The 25,405-nt window shown below is 27.6% G+C and overlaps 3 protein-coding genes and 1 long non-coding RNA gene across 10 annotated transcripts; 3 read left to right on the top strand and 1 right to left on the bottom strand.

Moving 5' to 3' along the window:
• Positions 1–516: 516 nt before the first annotated feature.
• Inx2 (innexin 2) lies at positions 517–4,241 on the top strand. Its single transcript, XM_086911038.1, has 2 exons — positions 517–796; positions 860–4,241. Exon 2 carries the CDS (start codon positions 1,397–1,399, stop codon positions 2,471–2,473), a length of 1,077 nt encoding a protein of 358 aa, XP_086767164.1. The 5' UTR covers positions 517–796; positions 860–1,396; the 3' UTR covers positions 2,474–4,241.
• Positions 4,242–8,642: 4,401 nt separating this feature from the next.
• Positions 8,643–15,322, top strand: Inx7 (innexin 7). Its single transcript, XM_031915629.2, has 7 exons — positions 8,643–10,162; positions 10,297–10,387; positions 11,238–11,319; positions 11,791–11,968; positions 12,459–12,799; positions 13,473–13,663; positions 14,129–15,322. The coding sequence occupies exons 1-7, from the start codon at positions 10,075–10,077 to the stop codon at positions 14,382–14,384; spliced, it is 1,227 nt and encodes a 408-aa protein (XP_031771489.1). The 5' UTR covers positions 8,643–10,074; the 3' UTR covers positions 14,385–15,322.
• Positions 15,323–15,728: 406 nt separating this feature from the next.
• On the bottom strand, positions 15,729–17,529 carry LOC147657265 (uncharacterized). The gene is made up of 2 exons (XR_015292902.1): positions 16,236–17,529; positions 15,729–16,011 (listed from the first exon to the last, which is right to left on the bottom strand). It is a non-coding gene; the product is annotated as an uncharacterized LOC147657265 (long non-coding RNA).
• A 1,022-nt stretch (positions 17,530–18,551) lies between these two features.
• On the top strand, positions 18,552–24,045 carry LOC147657264 (uncharacterized). 7 transcript variants are annotated; one of them, XR_015292899.1, is made up of 8 exons: positions 18,741–18,834; positions 18,943–19,265; positions 20,621–20,746; positions 20,824–21,175; positions 21,249–21,526; positions 22,024–23,357; positions 23,480–23,564; positions 23,684–24,045. XR_015292899.1 is itself a non-coding variant. In XM_086911036.1 (4 exons), the coding sequence occupies exons 2-4, from the start codon at positions 19,074–19,076 to the stop codon at positions 21,046–21,048; spliced, it is 387 nt and encodes a 128-aa protein (XP_086767162.1). In that variant the 5' UTR covers positions 18,552–18,834; positions 18,943–19,073; the 3' UTR covers positions 21,049–21,272. The 7 variants fall into 7 exon arrangements, 3 of the variants coding, with proteins under 3 accessions (XP_086767162.1, XP_086767161.1, XP_086767163.1); XR_015292898.1 differs by having other exon boundaries at positions 21,249–21,900; XR_015292900.1 differs by having other exon boundaries at positions 18,750–19,109; positions 21,249–21,900.
• Positions 24,046–25,405: the final 1,360 nt, after the last annotated feature.

Raw genomic sequence — 25,405 nt, 5'->3', positions numbered from 1 at the left:
TGGTATTTGTAATACGAAGCATATGATATTTATTGTGCAAGTTATTTCAATTATTTTTTTTATGTTCTTCTTAATAATCTTTTAAAATATTAACATATTTTATATAACAATAAAAAAAGACTAATGTAATCAATAAATTTAAATTTTGATTCTATTTTGATTAATTTTTTATCAATTATATATTTTGCTAAAATATATGATTTTATTTTTATCATTGGACTGTTTTCATTCAATTAATAAAGATTGAGTTAAAAACAATAATAGTCTTCAATTCTAATAACGAACATGATATTAATAATATAAGAAAGAAAACAATGTGAATAGTACAATTATCGGCAAAGAAGTAAACTGTAATTATCAATTCTTAAATGATTATTTTACCTGAGAAATAAATATATAATGTTCTTAGCAAATTTATTTGAAAAAAAAACAATTAAACTTTTAACAAAAGAAATGTTATTTATGAAAAAAGAGAAATTATTTACGATAAATAAAAAATTTCATTCTAAACAAATATTTCATATTTTCTTATTTCAAAATGCAACATTATGCTTGAGAATGGAGTAGACTGTTTTTCAACTACGCATGCGTGCAAGCGTCTGCAGATTTTGCTGGAACCGATGTTAGCCGAATGCGATCGAACCTATACGAATAGCAAGCCTAAGTTTCCTGTGATCCAGGCCGACGCGACGGTTAAAAGAGACGAAAAGTGGGGTTAGGTGTAGTAAAGGGACAAGAGAGGAAGAAGGAAAGAGTAAAAGAGGAAGAAAGAAAAAGAGACGAGTTTTCTCATATTGTAAGTGGGGATAGAATCTTAGTGTGCAGCAGAAGGAACGTATAGTTTTGCGTCTCCAACCAGGCTGTATACGATCGACAAGCGAGATAGAGAGAAGACGTTGTACGGTGTATGCAAGAGAGAAGAAACGAATTGACAATCCGAAAGTTAGACAGAGAAGAAAATAAAAGGGAGCAGCTTGCGGAACGGCATGTCCTCGCGTGCTCGTGTCGTACAGAGTTTCTGAACGCAGCCATTACGACACAACCGCTCTCGGTGACGCTTTGCTGCGATAGAACCGTATTCACGCGCGCAGTGATCACGGAACAATCGAAACTGGACACACGTGTTTTTGAAAATACGAACGAAATTTAAACAGTGTTACATCAGTAACGAAGAAGAATACGTTTATTAACGTGAGAAACGAATTTTTTAAAAGCTATTTGTTTTGTGCGTGTACAGGGTGGCTTAGGGACGCCTCTTGACGCGCGGCGTCACGTCGCGCGGGTCATTAATAACCCAAGGGTGTCCGATTTGATTTGATAAATAGTCTGATAAATTCGCGATTGGAATAAATCGCTTGATTTTTTGTGATATCAATTCGAGAGAAAATTATCAACCATGTTTGATGTATTTGGATCTGTAAAGGGACTGTTAAAGCTCGACAGCGTTTGCATCGATAATAATGTATTCCGGCTGCACTACAAAGCGACGGTGATCATATTAATTGCTTTTTCATTATTGGTTACATCCAGACAGTATATCGGAGATCCCATAGACTGCATCGTGGATGAAATACCGCTTCATGTAATGGATACATACTGCTGGATCTACTCAACGTTTACGATTCCTGATCGAACCGGTGTCGTTGGCAAAGACATGGTGCAACCAGGTGTTGCATCTCACGTTGAGGGCGAAGACGAAATCAAGTATCATAAATATTATCAGTGGGTGTGCTTTACGCTCTTCTTCCAGGCAATATTGTTTTATGTACCACGTTATTTGTGGAAAACCTGGGAGGGTGGTAGAATTAAGATGCTGGTCCTGGATTTAAATTGTCCTGTAATGAGTGATGAATTTAAATTGGAAAGAAGAAAATTATTGGTCGAGTATTTCGCGACGAATTGGCATACACAGAATTTTTATGCATTTCGTTTCTTCTTGTGCGAAGTGTTGAACTTCGTTAACGTAGTTGGCCAGATCTATTTCATGGACTTTTTTTTGGACGGCGAGTTTACCACCTATGGTTCGGACGTAGTTAAATTCACGGAAATGGAACCTGAAGAGAGGATTGATCCGATGTCACGGGTATTCCCTAAAGTTACCAAATGTACATTCCATAAATATGGTGCGTCCGGTACGGTACAGAAATTCGATGGTCTCTGCGTACTACCGTTAAACATCGTCAATGAGAAGATTTACGTGTTTCTCTGGTTCTGGTTCATCATCTTATCCGTGTTAAGCGGTTTAACCCTGGCCTACCGTGCTGCAGTAATAGCTGGTCCGAAGCTTCGCTTGGTGCTATTGCGTGCACGCTCGCGTCTCTCGAAGCCAGAACATATTAATACGATCGCGGAAATGTGTATGATCGGCGACTGGTTCGTTCTTTATCAACTTGGCAAGAATATAGACCCGGTGGTATATCAACAACTCGTTGTGGATCTCGCTACGAAACTTCAGGGCAAAGAATCTGTTTAGTTTCCGTTTGTTATATTCATAGAATACCTCTTTTTCTTTTCTTTTCTCGCTTCTTTATTCTTTTATTCGATTCTTAAACATTTAATTAGTCGAGTTGTTCATCATTATAGTTTACTGTATTTTCATTATAGTTTATTCAAAGATTAAAAACCATTTTGAATTACGTTTACTTTTCATACATGTATATTACATGTGTAAAACATGTACGTGCATTCTGATATTTTTGAAAAATTTTTCGTAATTCATCATGGCGTACGTATAAAATGAATTTCCCCTTCGATCGTTATAAGAGAATTCGATTGGAGGTAAATTTTTGTAGTAAGATATATCGAGCGAAGTGAATGGAGAAATTAATAATTCTTTATTCTTTTTTGTCTCTCTCTCTTTTTCTCTCTCTATCTCTCTCTTTTTAGCTAAATTATGTATTTATAATCTTTATTATAAATACCAGATTAGAAATATCAGTTTTTGTGGACAATTATTTAATGATCATGATTTTTTTTCATTATCATTATAAAATTTCTCCGAATCCTTTGACTTTAAGAATATTCTTAGATTATTTTTATTTCTTTTTAATATTTATTTTTTTTTCAATAACATTTTGTAACTAAATTCAATTTAGATGATAATAAAAAATTAAATATAGTGCTAAAAAATATTCTAAGATTTATTCCGAGATATCACTAAATGGGAGAAAACAAACGTGTTATTTTTGCTTTTATTTTTTAAATGTATTTTTTATTTCCAAAAATATTTTGTTCGGCCGATATCTCCCAATAAATCTGGAAGCATTGGTAATAGTGTAAACATGATGGAATGTATAGATATGCACATCCAGTACATGCAAGATAGAGAGAGAAAGAGTTTAGTATAAATTGCTCTGCAAGAAAGAAAGATTACTCTTTCTTCCTAGAAAGAGACTTCAATTGTGTGATATAAAACGGGAGACGACGTTTTCAATTATTTTGCTTTTTCCCGATTTTTTTCTTCCATCTCATTATTTTTCTTTTTTTCTTTTTTTTTTTTTATATAAATTTTTTTCCATTTGCTTGGAATAGATTACTTTCGATTATTTTTTGTTATTTTTTTTCCTTGGATGAAACAATAATGCGAGAAAAAAAGTTGCAGATCTGTCACGAAATTAATCTTTTTGTTGCTTCCCTGACACGTCGTCTTCCCAGAAATATAACTTTGCTGCTTACCACTTATTATTATTTTTTTTTTATATCGTAGATGTAGAAGCGTACATCTTGTACATTATAGAACATCTTATAAAATAGAGAATATAAAAATTTATTTTATATATATATATATATAGCAATAAAATGAAATAAACGAGAAGAGAAAGAAAAGAGGATAAGAAAGTGCGCGCATACGAGAAAAAGAGAGAGAGAGAGAGGAGTGAATGGGATCGCGTGAGAGGGAGAAAGATAGTCAGGCACAGATAATTTAGGAAAGAAAAAAATGCTATTCGGAAATTTTTCTTTATCCATTTTTTCGCTTACTTTTTTTCTATTAATATTTTTGATTTATTATAACGATAATTACAACATATATATTATATTATATTACATATATATATATAGTATGCATCGAGGGACCAAAAGAAAGAAAAGAAAAAGTGGCAAAAAAAAAAAAAAAAATACAAAAAGGAGGACACCCGTAGATTTTTTTTCTTCGTTATTTCTTAGTATTATTTTTTATTCGTCCATAATTCTCCATAATGTCTCATTTTGCTAAATTAAAAAAATTTATTACATATTTGAAATTATTATTAACTGCCGAAATCATTGTAATACCGTCCTATACCACATGCAATCTAGCTAAAATTTTAAAGATCACGAAAAGATCTATATTAAGAAAAAATAAAAGACAATAAAAATATGTACGCTTAGCTCATAAGAATTTAGAAAAAGAAACGTGCGCAAGTGAATGAATCGTTTTCGCGCCAATATTTTCATTATCAAATGTAGAAATAATGCATTTTTTTTTTTTGAAAGATTCACGCTCAAAATAAGACTGCCAAGTAATCGAAACACTCCATATCATCGTGATTCTTGTATTTTATATCTATTTAGGATTGTACACGTGAATAGAATTTAGAACATTTTCTCGTGATTATATTTGTTATATTATTATATATTATATATTATATATATAATAATATAATTTATAAATATGTGTGTATATATATATATATATGTACACACATATATATATACATATTATATACTTCCTTTTCCTTACTTCATGCCAATGTTTTTTCCGATTTCGTTTAATTCTATTCGCATAATAACTTCTTAGAGGTGTTTGTTCCTTGTCTTATATTTTTTTTAATTTACTTCCGTTTATTTTTTTTTTTTTTTTATATCGATAATTTTAATATTATAACCGATATCATGAATTTAATCTTCTGGTTCTGAGATGTTGAGAATTTTTTTTTCTTCGAAAAAAAAATTTCTCAAATTTTATTTTCCTTTTTTCTCTCTCTGAATGATTCTCTATTGAAACATCGCGAAATAATCCACCGGAAGAGGAAGAATCAAAAGATGCTGAAAAGCAACGATGTAGTATCCCAGTGCCTTTGGATGCAGTTTTCTAACCTAACATAGTACGAAGTGTAGGTTATATTATATCCAAGGGTTATAATTAAATAACACGTTTCGTATTATATCTATTTATCTATGATAATCTATTTAAATTTAAATTTTTTAAACAATATAAACATCAATTAGATAAGATTAACTTATAAAAAAAGATTTAAATATCAATAAATCACTAAAATTACTCTTTTCCTTAATTTATATTATAAAAAAAAATTATAAACTTGCCGATACTATGAAATTTTTTTTATCAACACGGAACGTGTTAAATATGAAAATCGCCAAGAGAAGTAAACATCAAACTTTGAATTTATATTATATTATTATGAAAACCAAGGAAAAAAATAAAAGTGCCTATATTCTGTATGCATTTTTGTGTAATGAATGATGAAATTACATTCGTATATAGTGATAGAGCGTCGGTGCATTGTTCTATTCTAATGAATGTCCATGCTGCTTAGTGAAGAAACGTAATATAGCTGTAATCGTATACATGTACCTTGCGTGTACGTGCTTCCTCGCGCTTGTAGAAGCGATAAGATAAGAAAAACAATTATATATAAAGAAAAAAAATATATATATTATATATATATATATATATAGAATTATAAAAAGCCAGTTAGCCAGATTTGCTGGAATAACGAGTGATAATTGATTAGTAATGACAATTGCCACGTTATATATTTTTTTTCCCCCCTTATTATTAATATCCTATTCTTTACTCGTTGATAGTGATAGTTACTCTTTATTAAAGCGTCCTGCGAAAAATTTGCATTTCTATGAAATCGTTATATTAGAAGAAAGAGAGCGTATATTTTGCTATTTGCGTTTTCATTCAATGCTTTTTGAACATAAACAATGTACTGCCAGAATATTCTATATATTTTCATAAGAATGTTCTACGAAATTCAACAAATAAAATGTCAGCGAGTAATTAAACAGTTCCCATAATTTCTGAGTTTCAGGACCATATTTCCCTTCATGATTACCATATATATCGTTTTCATTATATATGTATGGGTAAGTAATAAATCGTTCATCAAAAAATTGAATTCATATATCAAAGATATAATTAATGTTATCAAAATATATATTTTTATCATATTAATATATTTATATATATATATTAATTATTATATTTCAACAAAATTTTTTTGTACATTCAATAATCATAATTAATTTTTAAAATTAAAAACTGTAAATGATAAAAATTTATTTTATTAGTAACTTTTTGAATATTTTTTTAATATTGGTAGAAATTGAATATAGTATTTTAGGAGATTAAGGAAATTCTATTGGTTAATAATGTAATTTTTCTTGTATTTTTTTTTTTTTTTTAATGAAAATTTTTTCTAGAAAAAGAAAACCAATTTTCAAAAACTATAAAGGAATTAAAAAATATTACAATTAAAACTATTATATAATTATATGATAAATCTTTTTCATGAAAAATTAAATATTTTTTCTAAAAGTGAAAAATGTTATATTACATATGAAAAAAACTTCATATCTGTGTTAACGTTTGGTAAATTTAACCAATAACTATGGTATACTATAGATGGAATTTACTAAACTATGCAATCTCCAAAAGATTTCATTGTACGTGCACGTGTCGTACCGGTCTGGGATTGACGATCATCGAAACGAACTTCGATGCTCGAGGTCCAACCAATTTCGGTTCCCTCTACATCACATTAGGGGACATGAAGATTATTCTCATTTTACTGATTAATATGTAATTCGAAGCATAGCCTTAACGTTAAATCGAGCCATTATCTCACGTTCGAGCTATTTTCATAGATTCAACTATTTTTGCAAAATTTCTTTATAAAAGAACGTTTTTATTTTATGTTAAAAATTTTTATATAGAGGACAATGACAAATTAATACAATCCAGCATGGTTTTGTGAAAAAAAAAAAAAAATATTGCGTTCTTTCCAATTTTTGTTTAACTTATTTCCAAGGTAAGGTTATAAACACTGGTGACATATAATATATAATAGATACTCTCTAAATGCTAAAGATATTTTAAATCGATACCATTGGGTTGCAAGGAAATTTTAAATTAAAAAAGAGAATATATTTATTTTTGTAAAGTTCTTATGTAAACTTTCAATAAATTATGACATAAAAAATATTTTAATAAATTTCGACATTTTTACCATTGTTTATCGATAAGCTACATTTAAACAAGATAAAAAAAAAAAGTTAGCAATTTCTAAAGTAGATAAATCGGATCATTCAATTTCTTTCACCTTTATCTAATTTTTATAAATATTATTTTTATACTTATGACTTATTGTCACGTATAAGGTAAAAAAATGTATTTATTGGAAAAAAAAAAGACTACCAAGATTACTATTATACATTATACATTAAAACCACTTTTCCAAATTTTAAATGTAATATTAATTGTTCGACTTTCGAATTATTTCATGATTTTCTCTCGCGTTACAAATGAATGGACCAGATATAGCAAGGAATAACGATGGAACTGGATGTGTATAATATATGTACACGAATGGAGAGACCAGAGGACAGAATTTTCTTGGGAGGATCCGTTCAGTTTGCCGGTTAGAAACGACCGCATCAGGGGCAACGGCCGGTCAAAGTCCTAGCTTCGACATTCTATCCCCTCCATTTCTTTGTTCCCTGTCTTTCTTGTTCACCATTCCTCCTTTTCCTGCGACTTTACTCCTCTTCCACCTTAAACTTGTTCCCTCTCTCGTCTCCTTATCTTATTTGGTCTTTTTCTTTTTTTCTTTTTTTTCTTCCTATCCTCTACATTTATGTACTTTTCCTATCCTCTTCGATCCTTGTAATTTTGACCGTTCTTTCGTCCCCTCCCGTTTCTTCCTTTTGTACTTTTTTCTTCTAAATTTTATACAGATTATTCGCTTTCGAAACGATTTTTCGAATCGATTTTCTATTTTCGAGTTTTTTTTTTTTTTTTTTTGCGGATTTTTTAATTCGATGTAGGTATAGATTTGATATAGAAATGTATATATTGTAGAGGCAATAGGAAAATAAGAAAGTTACAAAAAAAAGAAAATAAAGTAATAATTAATATTAAAATATTAATAATTAAATATCGATATAGCTTTTAGAGATACCAATTCGAAATACATTTTCCAACGTTTTCAGTTATTAATAGATTGTATAATTTTGAGATTATGCATTTAAGTAAAATTTGAATTTACAAAAATACATATGATATGCAATATGATATAGTACGTATTATGATATTTGAAGTAAATCTCTATTTAATTTTCCATTTCTTTACTTATGTTTAATCCAAACGGTATTTACTTCTCTATACATATTAACAAATTTTTTATTTGATCGATAAATGATTAATTCATCTAATGAAACTAGCTTTTGAAGAATTTTTAAAATTCTTAAAATTATTAAAATTAATAATACATGTATGAAATTTTCATTACATATTTCACAAAGTTTATTGTTGGCTTATACGAGATCGGTTCTAACCTAGTTTAAAAATTAAACTATATATGTATAATTACCACTTGATTTATAATTAATACTAATAATCAAGATAGAAGAGAATAATTGCAAGAACAATCAACACAAATTCAAAAGAAAAAAATAAATAACTTAAAATATGATAATTAGGTTATGATTAATAATTAAATTGTTAAAAAATACAATTGTTTCTTCCTCATGTTATAAAAATATTTATCGTAAATACATAATTTTATTATTACAAATAAACTTTAACAGTTAATTTTATTATTAGAATAGAATTTAAGAGCTAAGGGAAAATTAATAATTTGGAAAACTTGGAAAAAGTTACTATCACTATCATTTAGATTGCCACGATAACTATTGTCCGTATCTTATATTTTTTGAAAGAAAACGTCTTGATAAAATACAATTAATCATCATGATTGTGCTCGATATTACATCCGATTGATTATTATCGTGAAATCATCTAATTGATAGAGATTATAGAAGTTTCATAAGTTTTATTACGCGCTAATCATCGAGATCAACAATTCGTGTGGATAAGATTTTATTTTCTGTTGTCATCGTTGAATTTCAACGTATTTGAAAGTCGTAAAAAGCAATGATTATTAACGTGGCGACAATAACACTAATAATTTTCGCGTGAAAGAAAAGCAGACGTTTGATCAACTGAATAAGATACATACATATGTACGTAATATATTATACAAGAATTAATATATTAAAAGAGAAGTTTATTTCTATGAATGAGCGAAGAAATTATTCTTTTCAAAACTTTACTTCTGTTTAACCCTAGATCCCATCTAACACGTTCACATCCTAGTTCCTTCATAACATATACCGTTTATTGATCACATTTATTTAAATTTACTCGCTAAACTTCGTACGTATTTAATTATGTAAAATTAATGCAATCAAAATATTTTTCTCCGTGGGATGTCGAACGAGTCAACGCGCATGCTCTTGGAACGCGCTAGGGGAAAAACGAAATGTCCCAACGCGGTTTTGAAACCGCTTTTGAAACGATCAATATGTACGATCATCGGAGATCAATTGAATCGATCGATCAAGTATCTTCGATGAAATAATAACGTTCTCGTTCTACTTTTAAATTGCCCGTAACAAGCGCGATATTATCTAGTCTTATCTAAGTGAATAAGTGGCTTTGTAACTCGCACCTTCAAAACCACGAGTCCATGGAGTTTCGTGAAACGTTTGTCACTCACGATGCTACTGCGCAATCGTAGTCACTGATAACGAGAAATAAGATTTACCAGCTTCGAATGTTCAGTGTAAACTGGATCGACCGGTCACATTGCCATTGTGAGAGATCTTCGTGCAATTTTTTAACCATTGCGATATTCCTCTTATTGTATCGGAACACGAAGGGAGAGGAATACTGGAAATTGATCGGTGGATGCTCAGATCCTGAACCGACTGGTCGAGGAATTATTCGTGGAAACGGATGAGAGATTCGTGATTTGGAGAGATAGTTAACGGTATTTCAAAGAAATGACGACCGTTTTAGCTACGTTCTCGGTCCTCAAGGACCATGTCAAGTGGAAGGTTTCGCAGGACTCTGTCGCCATTGATAACTTGGGTAATAAAAATGATGACACTTGAACAGTTTTTTTTTTTTTTATTTCATTTTGTTGTAGTCTTTCCTTTATTTCATTGAAATTTATTATTGAAATTCTTATTATAATAATCAATTGATTATTCGATGTCATTCAGTTTTCAAGATGCACTATAGATTCACGTTTCTGATACTCTTGATCGCTACGCTATTGGTAACAGCCAGACAATTTATCGGAGAACATATCAGGTACATTTATGAGTAATATTCTAGTCTTAACACTAGCTTTGAGTGTTTCATTGCTATCATTGCTGTTTCATTGATATCACTAAATATGTGTGAAATAAATAAACGCGATACGTTTCTAATTTTATCATATAATAGACTTCTAATGATTGAGTTCTCTTTTATCTGTCCTCGTGTGCGTTATCAAATAAAATTTTTGAATTTTTAAAATCGAGATTTATTTTTTTCTTTAATATCTAAGGGAGTCCCGATAATTAATTATTTAAAAATATATATATAAAAATAATAAAATGCTTATGTATTAGTTATTAATAAAAACGTAAAAAAATTCCATTAAGAGTCTTCTTTTTTTTTAAATTTTCATAAGAATTAGAATAAGAAATGAGCATTGTATATATTTGAATCGATAATAATAATTTATATATATATATATATATTCAACTTAAAGATATATTATCGTCAATTGAAAAAAAATTTATCATATAAAAAATCCTTTGGATTAGGTATTTTTTTTAAGCAGGATAAATATTTTTTTTTTAAGAACAAGAAACATATTCTTTTTCAAAATTTGTATTAAAAATATCTTCTTTTTCTTATGCGTAATTTTGCTAAAGAAACATTTTATCAAATATATTTTCATAAAAATAACATCTATATTTGAAGAAAATCTACAAGCGTGACATTTATTTTAAAATAATATCATGTTTAATTTAAGACTTTTATTTATTTCTTACATAATATTAAAAAATAAATAAATAAATAAATAGATAATGCATTTATGATGATATATTTATCAATTAAAAATTCCTAATAAAAGAGGTAATCATATATAATGTTATGTTTTATGGATAAGGTGTATCGCTGGGCACGGAATGAGCGATGACGTAGTGAAAGTAATCAACACTTTCTGCTTTTTCACGTCTACTTACACTGTGGTAAATAATAATAATATATTCAATTTTATTTAATATTGCGCATAAAAATGTTGCTCGTAAAAAGAAAAAACAAGAATCTTATTGAAAAACAAATATAAAAATATGCAAAAATATCTATTAGAGCTATAAATAATTTAAGTTTGTATTTAACGATTGTATTTATAAACGAATCGAGATCTCGGTTATCTCTATCACTCCATCTCGCTCTATCTCCGTCTCACTTCGTCTAATACAAACTTAAATTACACATAATTCAATAAATAAATCTAATATTTTTCTATAGCAACTTTTACATTTGTTTTGATCTCTAGAATCTATTTTCCAAAGTTGTTCCACGATTATATTAATATTTAAGTAAAAAAAAAAGAAAATCTTTAAATTTTAATATTAATAGAAAAAAAATATTTTTAAAATCTCTAAAAATTTTATAACTTTATATCGATAAAGAAAACGACAATACGAATTTTTTAGACAAAACACTTGAACAAAACATCGGTAGAGTTGGGTCAGATCGCGCATCCTGGCGTGGGACCAGCAACTTCAGAAGACTCCGTGGTACATCATGCCTACTACCAGTGGGTGCCCTTCGTTCTGTTTTTTCAGGCGATCTTCTTTTACGCGCCTCACTACCTGTGGAGGAATGTTGAAGGTCAGTCTCGCTATAATACCCACCAACCTATCTTGCATACCTTCGCATGCATATTATACGAACTTTTATTCTTTCGATTTTGTTATTTAAAAAAGAATTTTCCGTAATAATGTGCGTTATAATAATTCTCCGGCTCTTTCGTTTCAAAAACGAAATATATTTCTATTCGAATAATATGATATTGATGATAATTACTTGAACGATAGATGAGAATAATATAATTTTAACGTGGTCATCTTATTTTCAATTCTCCTAATAATTTTCTTAGACGATAAGAGTTGGATTCTCATTTAAACAAATTTCATTTTTACATGAATTTCCAATTTCTTTGTGAATATAGACGTATACCTGTGCACAAACAAAGTGATATAAGTGATAGTAAAAAATAATGAAAAGCAAAACGCGGTACATGTAAATTTAAATTTAATTAGGTAGAACATTTGTGACATAATGATTTACTTAATTAAAAGAAGTAAAATTCTTAAACCAGGAGGCCGTTTAAAGGCATTGGTTAGCGGATTGCATACAGCGTCAATGGCTCTTCGTGAAACATCTCTGAAGACCGAGAATGGTATAAGCATCATGTCGAAAGATGAATGCGACGAGAAAATACATCAAATTCGCTATGCTTTTCTGAATCGTATTCACTTGAATCGACCGTGGGCGTATTATTTGGGTCTATGCGAAGTTCTCAATTTCATTAACGTTCTTTTGCAAATATATCTGACCGACTGGTTTCTCGGAGGCGCTTTTCTCGGTCTTGGACAAATGTTGGCACAATATGGATCCGAAGAAGGTCAAGTCGAACCTCTTGATATCGTGTTTCCTAAGGTAACGACAATAATATTTGTTTTGAATATAATATAATATATTAATTGAATTGAATATAAATTGTTTATTGAAGACATGAAATTGCATGCAGAATATATAAGCTTAATATTTTATAACTGCAAAATCGCTTTATAACATAACTGCAAAAATTTCATTCTTTTCAAATGTTAAATTCACGTATACAGTAGTGTTCAGTTAACTGTTGCACTTTCTGTCCACTCAACTGTCGCTCCCCTATTCTATGTACTCCCACTATTCCAATTCCCCCACTATGGAAATGGAACTCCTATTTTTGAGGCACATATATTCTCTTAGAAACTTAAATACACATAAAAAAATATGTACATGTATAACAAAATATAAATTTTTTTTTTCTATTTCATTCATAAAAAAAAAAGTTTTCTCTCTCGTTTCTCACAATTCAATAAAGCGAACAAAATCGAAAAGGAAGTTACCAACAATTATCCTTGAACAATTGATGGGATCCAGTTTCGATTTCGCAACAGTTGGCATTACTGTAGTAATATCGCATATATAAGTCGCATATATAACACACGTTTAAAAGTTTTTTGAAGTTTCAGTGGATTTGTTTACAATCTAGAATTTATACGAATTTCGTTTCACAGTTTATCTTTTCAAAGAAAAAAAATATCTTTTCGAATAAATGTTCCAGGTGACTAAATGTATCTTTCACAAATACGGTCCATCAGGAACTATACAAAACCACGATGCTCTATGCATCATGGCATTGAACATCATTAACGAGAAGATCTATGTGTTCCTTTGGTATTGGTACATTATTCTCTCGGTGATAACCGGTTTAGGATTGCTTTGGAGGTTACTTACTATGGTGTTGCATGCCAGGTTATTACTTTATTTATCTATGTATACGTATCTCACGCCTTGTAGATAGTTATTTTTCCAAGAAATACGGATTCTTTAAACTAATGTATCATTGACTGTGTATTTCTAAATCCATGACAATATATCGCGTGTGAGAAAAACTTCCGCGAAATTCTGATCTCACGCGGAATAACATCGGTATCGCGGATAATCGTTATTTTGAGGAAGTGCTCGTTCAAATATAAATTCCTACGCAATTGATGGTGCAATTGGGTTAACGAATTTACTTAAAAGAATGCGTTGAAATTGTTGGATAATTTTCATAGATTTTTCGGTTTTGAAGAAGAAGCGGAAGTTGTCCATTACTAATTATTTTTACACATGATATCATTTAGAATTCCTTTTTCCTCGATGAATTTCATTTTTTAACTTTATTATATAATTAATATTAAGATTTTTTTAAATTAATATTCTTATATGGATTAGAAGCGAACTATTCAACAAGATAGTGTTCTCCATGGCTTGTCCTGGGAAATACAATCCGTGGAATGTGCTGGCCGTCACTCATGAGTGCCACTATGGGGATTGGGTATTTCTTTATTATATAGCGAAGAATCTGGACAACTATATATTCAAAGAATTCTTGGTGAAACTTGCCGGTGATCTGGATGAAAGACGTCAAAATATATACAATATATCCAACGAAGAGAAACCGTTAAACGATAAAGGGAGTCAATTTTAATTTATCTATGCATAAGTGAACATATTTTTGATTATAAAATCATCAAAAAATTGAAACATGAAACTAAGTTATTAAAATTAAATTAAAATTATAACTTAAAATTATTAATCAAATTACAATGATATATTTATTTTTAGATAAACAAATTTTCAAATAATACGATTTATATTTTTTTTTTGATATTGATCTTTATATGATCTCTGCAAAGAAAAGAATGTAAATATTAATGTAAATAAAAATATGTAATAAAATATAAAGTTTGATGATTATGTCAAATAAATCAGTGTTGAATAAAGTCTGAAAAATAAACAGATCAATATCAGATAAAAATATCGATAAACTTAATAAATAAACATCAATAGAATGAATAAATATTATAAAAAGATAAGAGAAGATAAATAGATTTAAAAAGTATCAAATAATTTTTTTTATTTTGAAGTTCAATTTATTTATATGATTAAATTAACTCTTTATGTTTGCAAACAAATTGAATTATTGAGAATTTCTTAAATTTTATTTCTCTTTATTGAAAAAAATTTCAAAATTTTTTAATGTATTTATTGAAATAATTTCAAGAATTTTAAAAATTTGAAGAAAGTTTTTTTCATTTTAACAAATGATTATATAATAAAATAATGATAATATCCTAAAGTTTCTTCAAAGTTTTTAAAAATCTAAGAAAAAAAATTATACTTAAATACAAATAACGTAATTAGCATACGAAATATAAATATTTAAAATAAATAAAATATTTTATTTATATATTTGCCTAGTCAAGATCAGTTGTAAATTACTTTTTATATATTTATATAATGTAATTTTTATTGTAAATACTTCGTATAATTTCTATTCATATGTATTACTTATATTGTGGTTTATATAATTATGTAATATAATGTAAATAAATCTAAAGATGGAAAGATTGCATCATCATCAAATTATCGAATTTGATTCTATTTTTTACATTTCAGAGAATTTTATACCTACATGGAAATTTTTGTTAATATTGTATGAATGAAACTATATTTTTAATTGTAAGCATTTATTTGAAAGGAAAATTTGTTCTTTTCATAATTCTTGCCAATTTTTTAACATTATAATCATTATAAATAAATATCTATGTATTTAATAATATTTTTATTATAAAAATAAAAAAATTTGTTATATATATATGTTGTAAAAAGAATAAAATAAAATGAAAATTTAAATATTTTAAAATTATTAATATTAGAAGTTTGTGTTTTAATAAATATATAAATAAAAATTTTGTTTTACAATTACTGATATTTTTGAGGAAAATTAATATTGCATTTTTTCAAATACAAATATAATTACATACATCCATTTAATTTTATCATATCATTTTATTTATTATTATTATATATTATCTTAGTTACTTATTTGTGTACAAAATTTTTATGCATATTAAAAGTTATATACATAAATATATAAAAGTCATATATATATATACACAGTCAATATATAATTTTGAAGATAATATAGAAGTTACATAATTCTTTAAGTTTTTCAACGTGTATCTTCCTTCGAAACATCTCGATTAGAGTGCACTTATATGCACCGTTATGTATACAAGTAAATATGGGTTATATTAAACTGACCTCTTCAGCTGTTCAACAATAATAGGAATTATTAAATCGTTTAAGAAGTTGATTGGTTTTTGCAACGTGACTTATCATTAAATTAATCCATTTACGTTCATCTGTAAATTTTCTAACCTCATTTTCAAGTCAATTGTACGAATATAATAAATATATTTAGAATTTCAATAACATATTAAGATATACTAATTTTCTTAGAAGTTATTATTAAAAAATGATAAAAAATACTTACAAGGATTGGTAACAACTTCCTTCAGATTTGCCTTGGAAATCATAAATATCATTTTCTTTATAACGAGTTTAGTTTCGATTTCTAGAATTATTGGATGTAACGATGGTTTCAAAAAGAAAAATTGTTGGAAAAAAAGGATGGAATTTAAATAGATATTAATTCATCTTAATAGTGGCAATGGAAGACTTATCAAAAGATTGTAACATATGTCGGTAGAGAGTTGTATCATCGACACTAATAAAAAAACTGATTACCCAACTGTTAATTCGTTATCGGGAACTGATATTAAGAAAATATTTGAAAATCTGCTGTATATGGTAAGAAAATTTATAAGAATAACGTAGAAAAATAGAGTACAAAATGTATTAAAAAATTATATTTCTATAAATCATTGTATTATTTATGTATTTATAACTTATATTAAATATTATATACATTAATAATATTTTGCAATAAATATAACCTTAAAAACGAAACGAAAGGATGAAATAAACTATAAAATACTAATAAAATAGAATAAAATAAAATAAGAAAAATATGATTTGAGATTAAAAATTAAATATATTGAGGAAAATGAAGACTGAGTTAAAAATAAAAAATGAAATATAATTAAACAATCGTGCGTATTGGATCAAGAGATAAATTGCAAAATCAAATTACGAGATCTTTGTTCTCCTTTTATGAAAAGAAGAGTCATCGCAACCGGAACATGGTCCATTATGTTCTCTCTCACAACCGGGAAATGACAATTGTGCATGAGAAAAGAGAACATGCATATCATACGGAAGATTCTTTGATGATCGTAACATACGCATGCATTTAATGCAAATGTTCCGATAATTATCGGACACATTTTTAGTATTATATTTTTTATTGAAATGATTGAATCTGGTCATCTTACTTGTTTCGTATCTGGTATTATAATTATAGAAATTTGAAACATTTGATGTATAATATGTTTATATTTTTAATATATCATATTTAATAATTTTAAATAATTTTAAATAAATATTATATTTTTGCACTTAATATTTTTCTTTTATTCTTTTTGAGGTTATCTTTTTTAATTTCTTTAATAATTCTAAATTTTAATATGTAAAAAACTACTATTAAATTATCCTTACAAAAGTTCATGAATTTCAAGATTATTTTGTAGTAATGTCATTAAGAACTTATTTACGCATTATAATATATGTCATTCAACAGTAATTAAAAATTCATTAACTCAAATGTTCATCATTATTTAAATACTTGGAATCCATTTGTTAGAAGAATAAAATAATAAAGAAAAATAAATTTTTAGTTTTCAATGTGATTTATATAATCTTTTTGTAGTTTGTAGCGAGCCATACATTAAGAATCATTGTCTAAAAGAGTAAAGAAAAAATTAAATATCTTGAACTAAAGATTTTGAACTACAGTGAATAGATGAAAGAAATAAAGCATAAAAATTAGAATTTATATTCTTCAGACACTTTTGTTTCATTCTATAAGTTCTATTTTCGCTAATAGTTTCGAAGCTATATCTTTATTGTAATTTATAGAAATCTGATGAAATATCGCAATAAATGATCCGTAGGCTATCGTTGATATTCTCGTACTGTTACACACACATGCACTTTCAAAACCAGTCAGACTGACTCACGAAATGGTAAATTTATTATCTACTCGCTCAGAAAACCTGTCACTGCCGTTCGTCAGTTGAAAGGAATTTCCGATTAAAGTATATGTTGCTCCTTCGCGGAACAGAAAGAAAGTTCAAGTTTTCGCGCCAGGAAGAGATTGATAAAATCTATTCAATTGAATATTTTCAAAATAGGTACAATATTATCTACTTCTGATTTTGTTTGCATTTTGACGATATATTAAGCACAAAGCTTCTTTATAAAGATTAAAAGAAAATATAAATTATAGATCCTAAGCAGATTTTTCAAAATTCTTAAACTAAATTATTATGTTATTTGATAAAATTTATTATAGAATTTTTATAGAATAATCTATATACTTGTCTTTTATTATTTAGTATCTTATAGAGAAGAAAAACAAATTAAGACTTACTTTTATGAAAAGTAGCCAAAATTAATTATAACGAAAACAATTAAAATAACGATAAAACTCATTAGCAGCATAAATGGCATTCTTCATTGGTGGCAATGAGTAAAATATTCTAAAAACGTTTCAAGAAGCAAGAAGGATACAGAAAGAATAAGAATGCATTTCGTATTTCATCCAGTATTTTACTCTTGTACTCTTCGTGATAGGATTTTGAATGACCAATCGATGTACCTCTGTTAAAGATATGCGTGTTTTCTAAAAAAAAAAAAAAAAGTAAACATCAAGTAATGCCTCGTTTTAACATCATAAGAATACTTATTTTTAAAAAAATTTTGAATAATAATTCAAAAAAAATGAAAACGACTGATCTAATATGTTATCCATAAAAGTCTTCACGAAATATTAACACATTGACTACCACTGTAGTTATATCCTTAACCACAATTTATCAGTGGAGCCACAGTAGCTACAGATGAATGGCATCATTGCATGTTATTTTTCAATAACAAAATTAATCAACTATGATTATATTGTTGCTTTCAAAGTAAAATTTGTTAACAGTCAAATTTTTAACTTTTTTTTCTCAAAAATTAATTCTAAGAAATCTTTCGGATAAGTTGTATAGGTATAATAGTATCTTGTATTCGTTCAGTTATTCGAGACGACGTGGAAATTCATGAATAAACAACGGTGCTGTTGTATCAAGATTCTATCTTTATTCAATGTGTGTCTCGTATTGGCGTGGTTACAGTGAACGTCCAGAGATTCAGAGACCACGTGTGCATGGATAATGAGGTTAACGTGCACTCATCGAGTAAGGTATTTACACATCGGACCGACTCGGATACAACGTGATCAAGTGTGTCCTTATAAGTCCCAGTCTTTTCCTTCTTTCTATCTACCAACATGGATAATTATTCAACGTATCCTTGGTTGACCAGTAATTTTCACTTGCTTTATTTAGACAACAATTTTGTGAGTACACTTTACAAACAGCAACTAGTTCTATTACTTTTCTTTCTCATTAAAGAATAAATATTAAATTGATGTTATATATATAAGAAACAATCTTGCATTTTTAGTTTAATTTTATATTCTATATTGATTTTGTGTACGGAGATAAAAGCTTTAAAAATTTAAAAAAGTTTTTTAAAAATTACAAATATTTTTATTGAAATTTAAAATGTACATATTTATTAAGAATTGAATATTATTTATTACTGAAATATTGTATGTATTTGTTATTAATATTCTTTTCTATTTTTCGATTTTGGTTTAAATTCGATTTAAATTTAAAATATAATAGTATAATAAAAAGAATATAATAAATAGAAAAATAATATTTAAAATTACGAAATAAGATAAGTAGATGAAAAATAATCTATATCAGTAAATCCAAATTTATCAAATTTTCTCTATTTTAGTAGCAACTATGGTTAAAAAATTAAAGTTAATTTTTGAATAGCTTTGTTTAAATTGTTATTCAAACATTTATTCTTCTGTCACCTAGGTAGCTTACAATGATTTTTTTATCGCTGATGTATTATGAACGTGACCGCTTATTAAGTTATGTCTTACATGAGTTGCATTATCAGTTATTTTTAGCTCGTGTAGAATCTCCTCAGAATGTTTAATCAGCGATAAAATAATAAGAAAATTTTAATTAGTATTCTTTATATCACACAGATATACATATACACCTTGTATTGATAATTTCTTAGAAATATCACGATTACAATTGCTATTCGTTCGTACTAAGAACTTAAACAAGATATTTCAAGAAACTCTTATAGTATTATAGTATTAATAAATGTTTGTTAATCAATTTAATAATTTTAAAACGTTGATGAAAATTGGTCATTAAAAAATTTGCTAACACTACAATTTTTTTTTAATGTATGATTGATATAAGTAATCAATGTAATTTAGAAGTGTTATTTTTTTTGTAAATTTAAAATTAGAAAATAATTTTCTATATAATCATTTTAATTTTGTTTAAGGTTAAATAGGAAAAAGTAGTAAAAAAAAAAAAAAAGAAAAGAAAAAATTAAACTAATAGTAATTACAGAAAGTAGATCAATGAACTTATAAATTTTTTTGTAACAGCTAACACATATTCTTTATAATTAATAATATCAAATAACATCAAATATAGTTGTTAATAAATCTACATTTAAAATGATACCATGAAAAACCTATTACATAAAAAATATGCATTAAATTGTATACTTCCTAGTATACAATTTATTTATGACAATTTGATAAAAATTTTAATAAAAAAAAAGCAATAAATATTTTCTTCTATTTTCTTATATAGATTCTTTTTTCAGATAACTGGTGAATTTGCAATTGCTATCATTGTCGCATTATATTATACATTGATGGAAAAGAGGACGAATGAAAATCCTATTCTAATTCGAAGAACAAAGAAATCCATAAAAACAAGCTCTCGATCGGTACACAATTCTCATTACTATTTTATCCACGTTATTGGATGCATGTTACACGCACTATGACAGATTATACAATTTAGCACGAAGAATTACAAGGACCAGACTGCGAGCAGAGTCGACATACATTCATCACAATTGACACGATTGACCTACAGCGGTTCTCAACCCAATGGAGTCTCGTGAAAACCGGTTTGACAGGGTTCAAGAATACAAACGATATCGGTGCTCTGCTCGCTTCTTCTCGTGAAAGTACAGTGACAGACGTTAAGAGGAGCTCCAAGGAAAAATTTAATAATATATATTAGAATTCAAGGAAAGAATTTATTGTATTATAAATCATTGTAACAAAATTTTGAATTCTAATGGACATATCGTAGATTATCATATAGATAGAATAGAATTGGTATAATATTTATATTATAACTTTAAAAGGTATTAAATTTTATTTACTTTATATATTTCATAACTTTAAAAACGTATTATATTTATATATTTTATATTACAGTATAAAATTCACGATTTTATTTTATCTGGGAGTTACTTATTTTAAATTTACCGTAGATCTAATTGTGCAAATAATAATTGTTTCGTTGAAATTTGAATTTCAAACGAATTTACGTAAGTTCATGAGTGAATTCTGAGAATAATTTACGATGCTTGGTTTCTAAAAGATCCTGGAGGAAATGCCGTTTAAACACATCCTGGTTAAATGATCGCTTACGAATAATGATCAACGGAATATTTGAAATTATATAATATCAAAGGCTTTACGGTTTTAAATAGGTCAGATACATTAGTTGGTACTAAGGAGGAGATGAATAATATTAGAGACGTTAAGTATGATTCCATTGTGTCGATTGGGAAATAGTAAAAGATGCATTATTGTAATTAAAAAAAAAAAAAGTGACACAATTCTCTAAATCGTGAAAGGATATTAATTTCTTTATGTTTAAAGCGTCAGAAATTAAAACTTCGATTCAAATATATTTACCTTGAACTAGCTAAATTTAATTTCAATTATTTCCTGTTGAAAATAGCGTATCCTGTGAATTTTGCAAAAAATATAAGAGAATAATAAACAATTTAATGATATCATTAATATAAGGAAGAAAAATAATATAAAGCATACTTAACCTCTTTAAAGAAATACATGATAGGTATTATAACCTCTGATATATATAAATATATAAAAAAGTAAAAATTGATTAATAAAATAAAAATTCTTCCAAATGAAAAGATAAAATAAATATTATTATTAAATGTATCTTTCCAATTAATAGATTTACAAATAAGAAGGAAGAATTTGACGAGGGAAGTCTAGTTCGACGTGGAAGAACGCAACTCTCGTGGAACGCGATCGAGTGCATCGAATGGCGGTCACGGTTTTTGAACAAACCACAGGTGACGAGGAGACTTGTAAGATTTATTGTGGACGATGCACGTGAAGCGGTTCGGTCGAAAAGTAAGGAGGAAAGAGCAATTTTTCGCTGACAAAACGAGTGATTGTCGTCGTTTATAAACTCTAATTAAGATAATTGCAACTAAGGACGCGTTTAAAGCGTAGCAAAGGGGACGAACCATTAAACTCGAACATATTATTTGGTTGAAGAGATAGCATGGAATTTCGATAAAAGGAAACTTAATGATTATTATATCTTTTATTTTGAAGTTCGAAAGCATTTAATTCATTTGCAGATGATATTTTTATGGAACGAAATTGAAACTCAAAATTCAAAAAACGTAATAATAAATCAAAAGGAAAGATTCAATTCATCAGAAAAACGTTTATATCTTTATTCTCTTTATCTGGTTATAATATTCCTTCCATAAAAATAAAATCAGTTTTCCAATCGTGTCGGTTTTTAATATTTTATTTAGTATTTCATATATATATATATATATTTAAGAATTTATGAGTATTAATCAAAATCGCATGAAATCAAAATTCTGCATTTAGAAAATTTGATGGACTTGTCGAAATCGTGGTCAAAATTCCTCTTTAAAATCATTAATAAAAGTGGCCATCTTTCTAGAAACGTCACTCGTTAGTATAGTAGGGGTTCAATATAATTCTTAAATGCTGCTTTTAGTGCCTTGACCGAGTTTAATGCACATACACTATAATGTGGGGTGATATTATTCAATAGGTTTATAGAGAGAGAGGTCACTTTCTGCGATAAGATAACAACGAATCACACAAGAATGAACACATATATTTTCGAATAAATTTCAATTGACTTGGATGATCTTGGATTCAGTGCAGGCATTCGATCTTTTCTCTTCGTATCCGTTACTTTTCTTTTTTCCCCCCCCCTCTTTCATTTTTCGTCTCTCTCTCTCTCTCTCTCTCTCTCTCTCGCTCACTCACTCACTCACTCACTCTTTCTTTTTCGTTTTGTTTTCATTTTTATCTCGTTATATGCGCGACGTTCGTTGCATGGAACACGGTCACAAGGATCAACCTGGTTGTGTATAGTGGAGAAACCGAGATGTCGGTGGGTCGTGGCGATATCGTATTGCGGTGCGTCTGCACAAAAGCTTGGGTTACATCACGTTGCACATTTGGACCAGCGACCGGTTGCAACGAAAACGAGACCACGATATGAAAACCACGGTAACTAACGTAATTTACGTGAACAAAAACGCTCGAAAAAAAGAATGATCAAAAATGGTAAAGTATTGTGCTTTGATCTGAGATTCTGAGTTTTCAATTTCCTTTTTTTTTTTTTTTTTCAGAAAAAAATATCGTGCAGAAAAAAATGATCATCAAAATATCGTTCAATATTTTTTATTTATTTCTGAAGAATGATTATTATGAACTGTAAGTAAACGGAAGAATTTATTTATTTTTTATTTTTTTTTTTTATATAATTTAAATATTATTAATTGTACTTATGTATAAATATTTTTCAATCTAATCTAATCAGAACTCTCCTTAAGGGAATATTAAGGACAGATAATGATAAAAATAACATTTCTGAAGAAATTTCCTTCCAAAAAGAAAAAAGTCAATTTTGAAAGTGGACAAGGCATAGCTTCTCAAAAGCAGTTTACAAAAAATAGAAAGTTTGAAAATGGTGACATTCAATACAATAAAGTACACAGTAATTTTACTATTATCGAGTTCGCAAACTTTGTTGTCAAGTCTTGCATATTTATTTTAATTTATTTTAATTCTTTCTTATTTATTGTTCCTTTATTGTGCTCGACGAAAGAAAATTCCAAGCTAATTATCAAGATTAATTCATATTATTATTAATTATTATTAATAAAGTAAAAATAAATAATAATAATGCTAACAATTTCCAGAATCTAAATTTCTTTCATTAATAAACTCGATTACTCAAGTGATGCAAGTGATGAAAGTGGATAGAGACCTAAAAAGATTCTCATATACGAGTTCGTTGTTTGTTGTATCAAAGTATTCTTGACTCAAAGATTTGTGGTATGTCCATTATTGTTGACTTCTTGTTTCAATTATTCATATAATAAGAAATGCAGAAAATCCTGATTTTTAACCTGATATATTCAATTCTTATTTCTTAAACCTTAAATTCTGAATTCTCAGAATAGCAAGATTATATTCACCATTTTTTTATATTTTCCAGATGGCTTTCTCTCAATCTTTTAATCATTCGAAGCAATTTTCTTGGATAATTTAAAATTGCATCTTCAATTGAACACTTAAAAAAAAAAAAAAAAATTTGAAAAATCTCAATATAATAATTTTCAATACATTCGATCTATTGCAGATTCAAGGTAAATTGATATTCGGAGAACGGCTTTCCCTAGTATCCTTGACTTTTTAATTCACTTGTATTCGTATCTCGTTTATTTTCTTCACATTGAATGCGATACTAGTTGCAGAGTCTTAACGATTCAACTTTTGAATTATCAGAAACGTGATTCAACAGCATCCTATCTAGCAAATGCTTATTTATACAAAGTTTATTTTCACCAAATAGGTAAATAGGAGCAGAATTTTCTTCTAACCGATAATATAACAAAAAAATGACTTTCTTTGCTATTGATTATTTTATTGTATTCTTCAATTTGTTTCATAAGATAAATTTATTGGGAACTTGTAACATGTTCCCAAACCCTTTCACTTTCACTCAGTCTAACTTAACCTTTTTAATGTATGTAATGTATGATGTAAATGATTATGTTAAATTATTATTATTATTATTATATTATATTAAATTTATTGAATCATGTATGATATTTTTATAATCTAAAAATTCTTCTGAAATTTCAGAAGAAATATTTATTTGTAGGTTTCTCGGTTAAAGGTATAGCCAGTAAAAAACCAAGGTTTTAAGTGAAAGGTATTTTTCAAGAATGAAACAAGGTTTAAATTGATTAACTATATATATATATATTGCCCTCGTTATATTCTCATAATTATCAAGAAATGATAATTTTTCATTCCGACGTTCATTAAAATTTAATAAATCTCGTTAGAAAAATATTTTAAAGAATGTCACAGGTTGGGAACCGCTGTTAAATCTCATAAAAGAAGAAGCAAAATTCATATCACATACATTCATACATTCATCGATCGATAAGAAATTAGGCAAGTTTCCTCTTGTTTATATCTTGAAAATATTCCACTTCGATTATTCCCTAAAATTTTTTGCCTATTACAAACACGAAATATAC

This window comes from Apis florea, unplaced genomic scaffold, assembly GCF_048593485.1.
Source record: "Apis florea isolate Af1SG1 unplaced genomic scaffold, ASM4859348v1 contig_3203_pilon, whole genome shotgun sequence".
Taxonomy (NCBI): domain Eukaryota; kingdom Metazoa; phylum Arthropoda; class Insecta; order Hymenoptera; family Apidae; genus Apis; species Apis florea.
Note: the sequence above shows the minus strand (reverse complement) of the source record. Positions and strands in the feature narration are given on the sequence as shown.

Bases quoted from the DNA above. Each gene is read 5' to 3' on its own strand.
- Inx2 (XM_086911038.1), top strand. From the start codon at position 1,397: ATGTTTGATGTATTTGGATCTGTAAAGGGACTGTTAAAGCTCGACAGC.
- Inx7 (XM_031915629.2), top strand. From the start codon at position 10,075: ATGACGACCGTTTTAGCTACGTTCTCGGTCCTCAAGGACCATGTCAAG. The intron at 11,969-12,458 runs GTCAGTCTCGCT...TTCTTAAACCAG, and splicing joins CCTGTGGAGGAATGTTGAAG to GAGGCCGTTTAAAGGCATTG. The intron at 12,800-13,472 runs GTAACGACAATA...TAAATGTTCCAG, and splicing joins TTGATATCGTGTTTCCTAAG to GTGACTAAATGTATCTTTCA.
- LOC147657264 (XM_086911035.1), top strand. From the start codon at position 19,197: ATGGATAATTATTCAACGTATCCTTGGTTGACCAGTAATTTTCACTTG. The intron at 19,266-20,620 runs GTGAGTACACTT...TTCTTTTTTCAG, and splicing joins TTTATTTAGACAACAATTTT to ATAACTGGTGAATTTGCAAT. The intron at 20,747-20,823 runs GTACACAATTCT...TATACAATTTAG, and splicing joins TAAAAACAAGCTCTCGATCG to CACGAAGAATTACAAGGACC.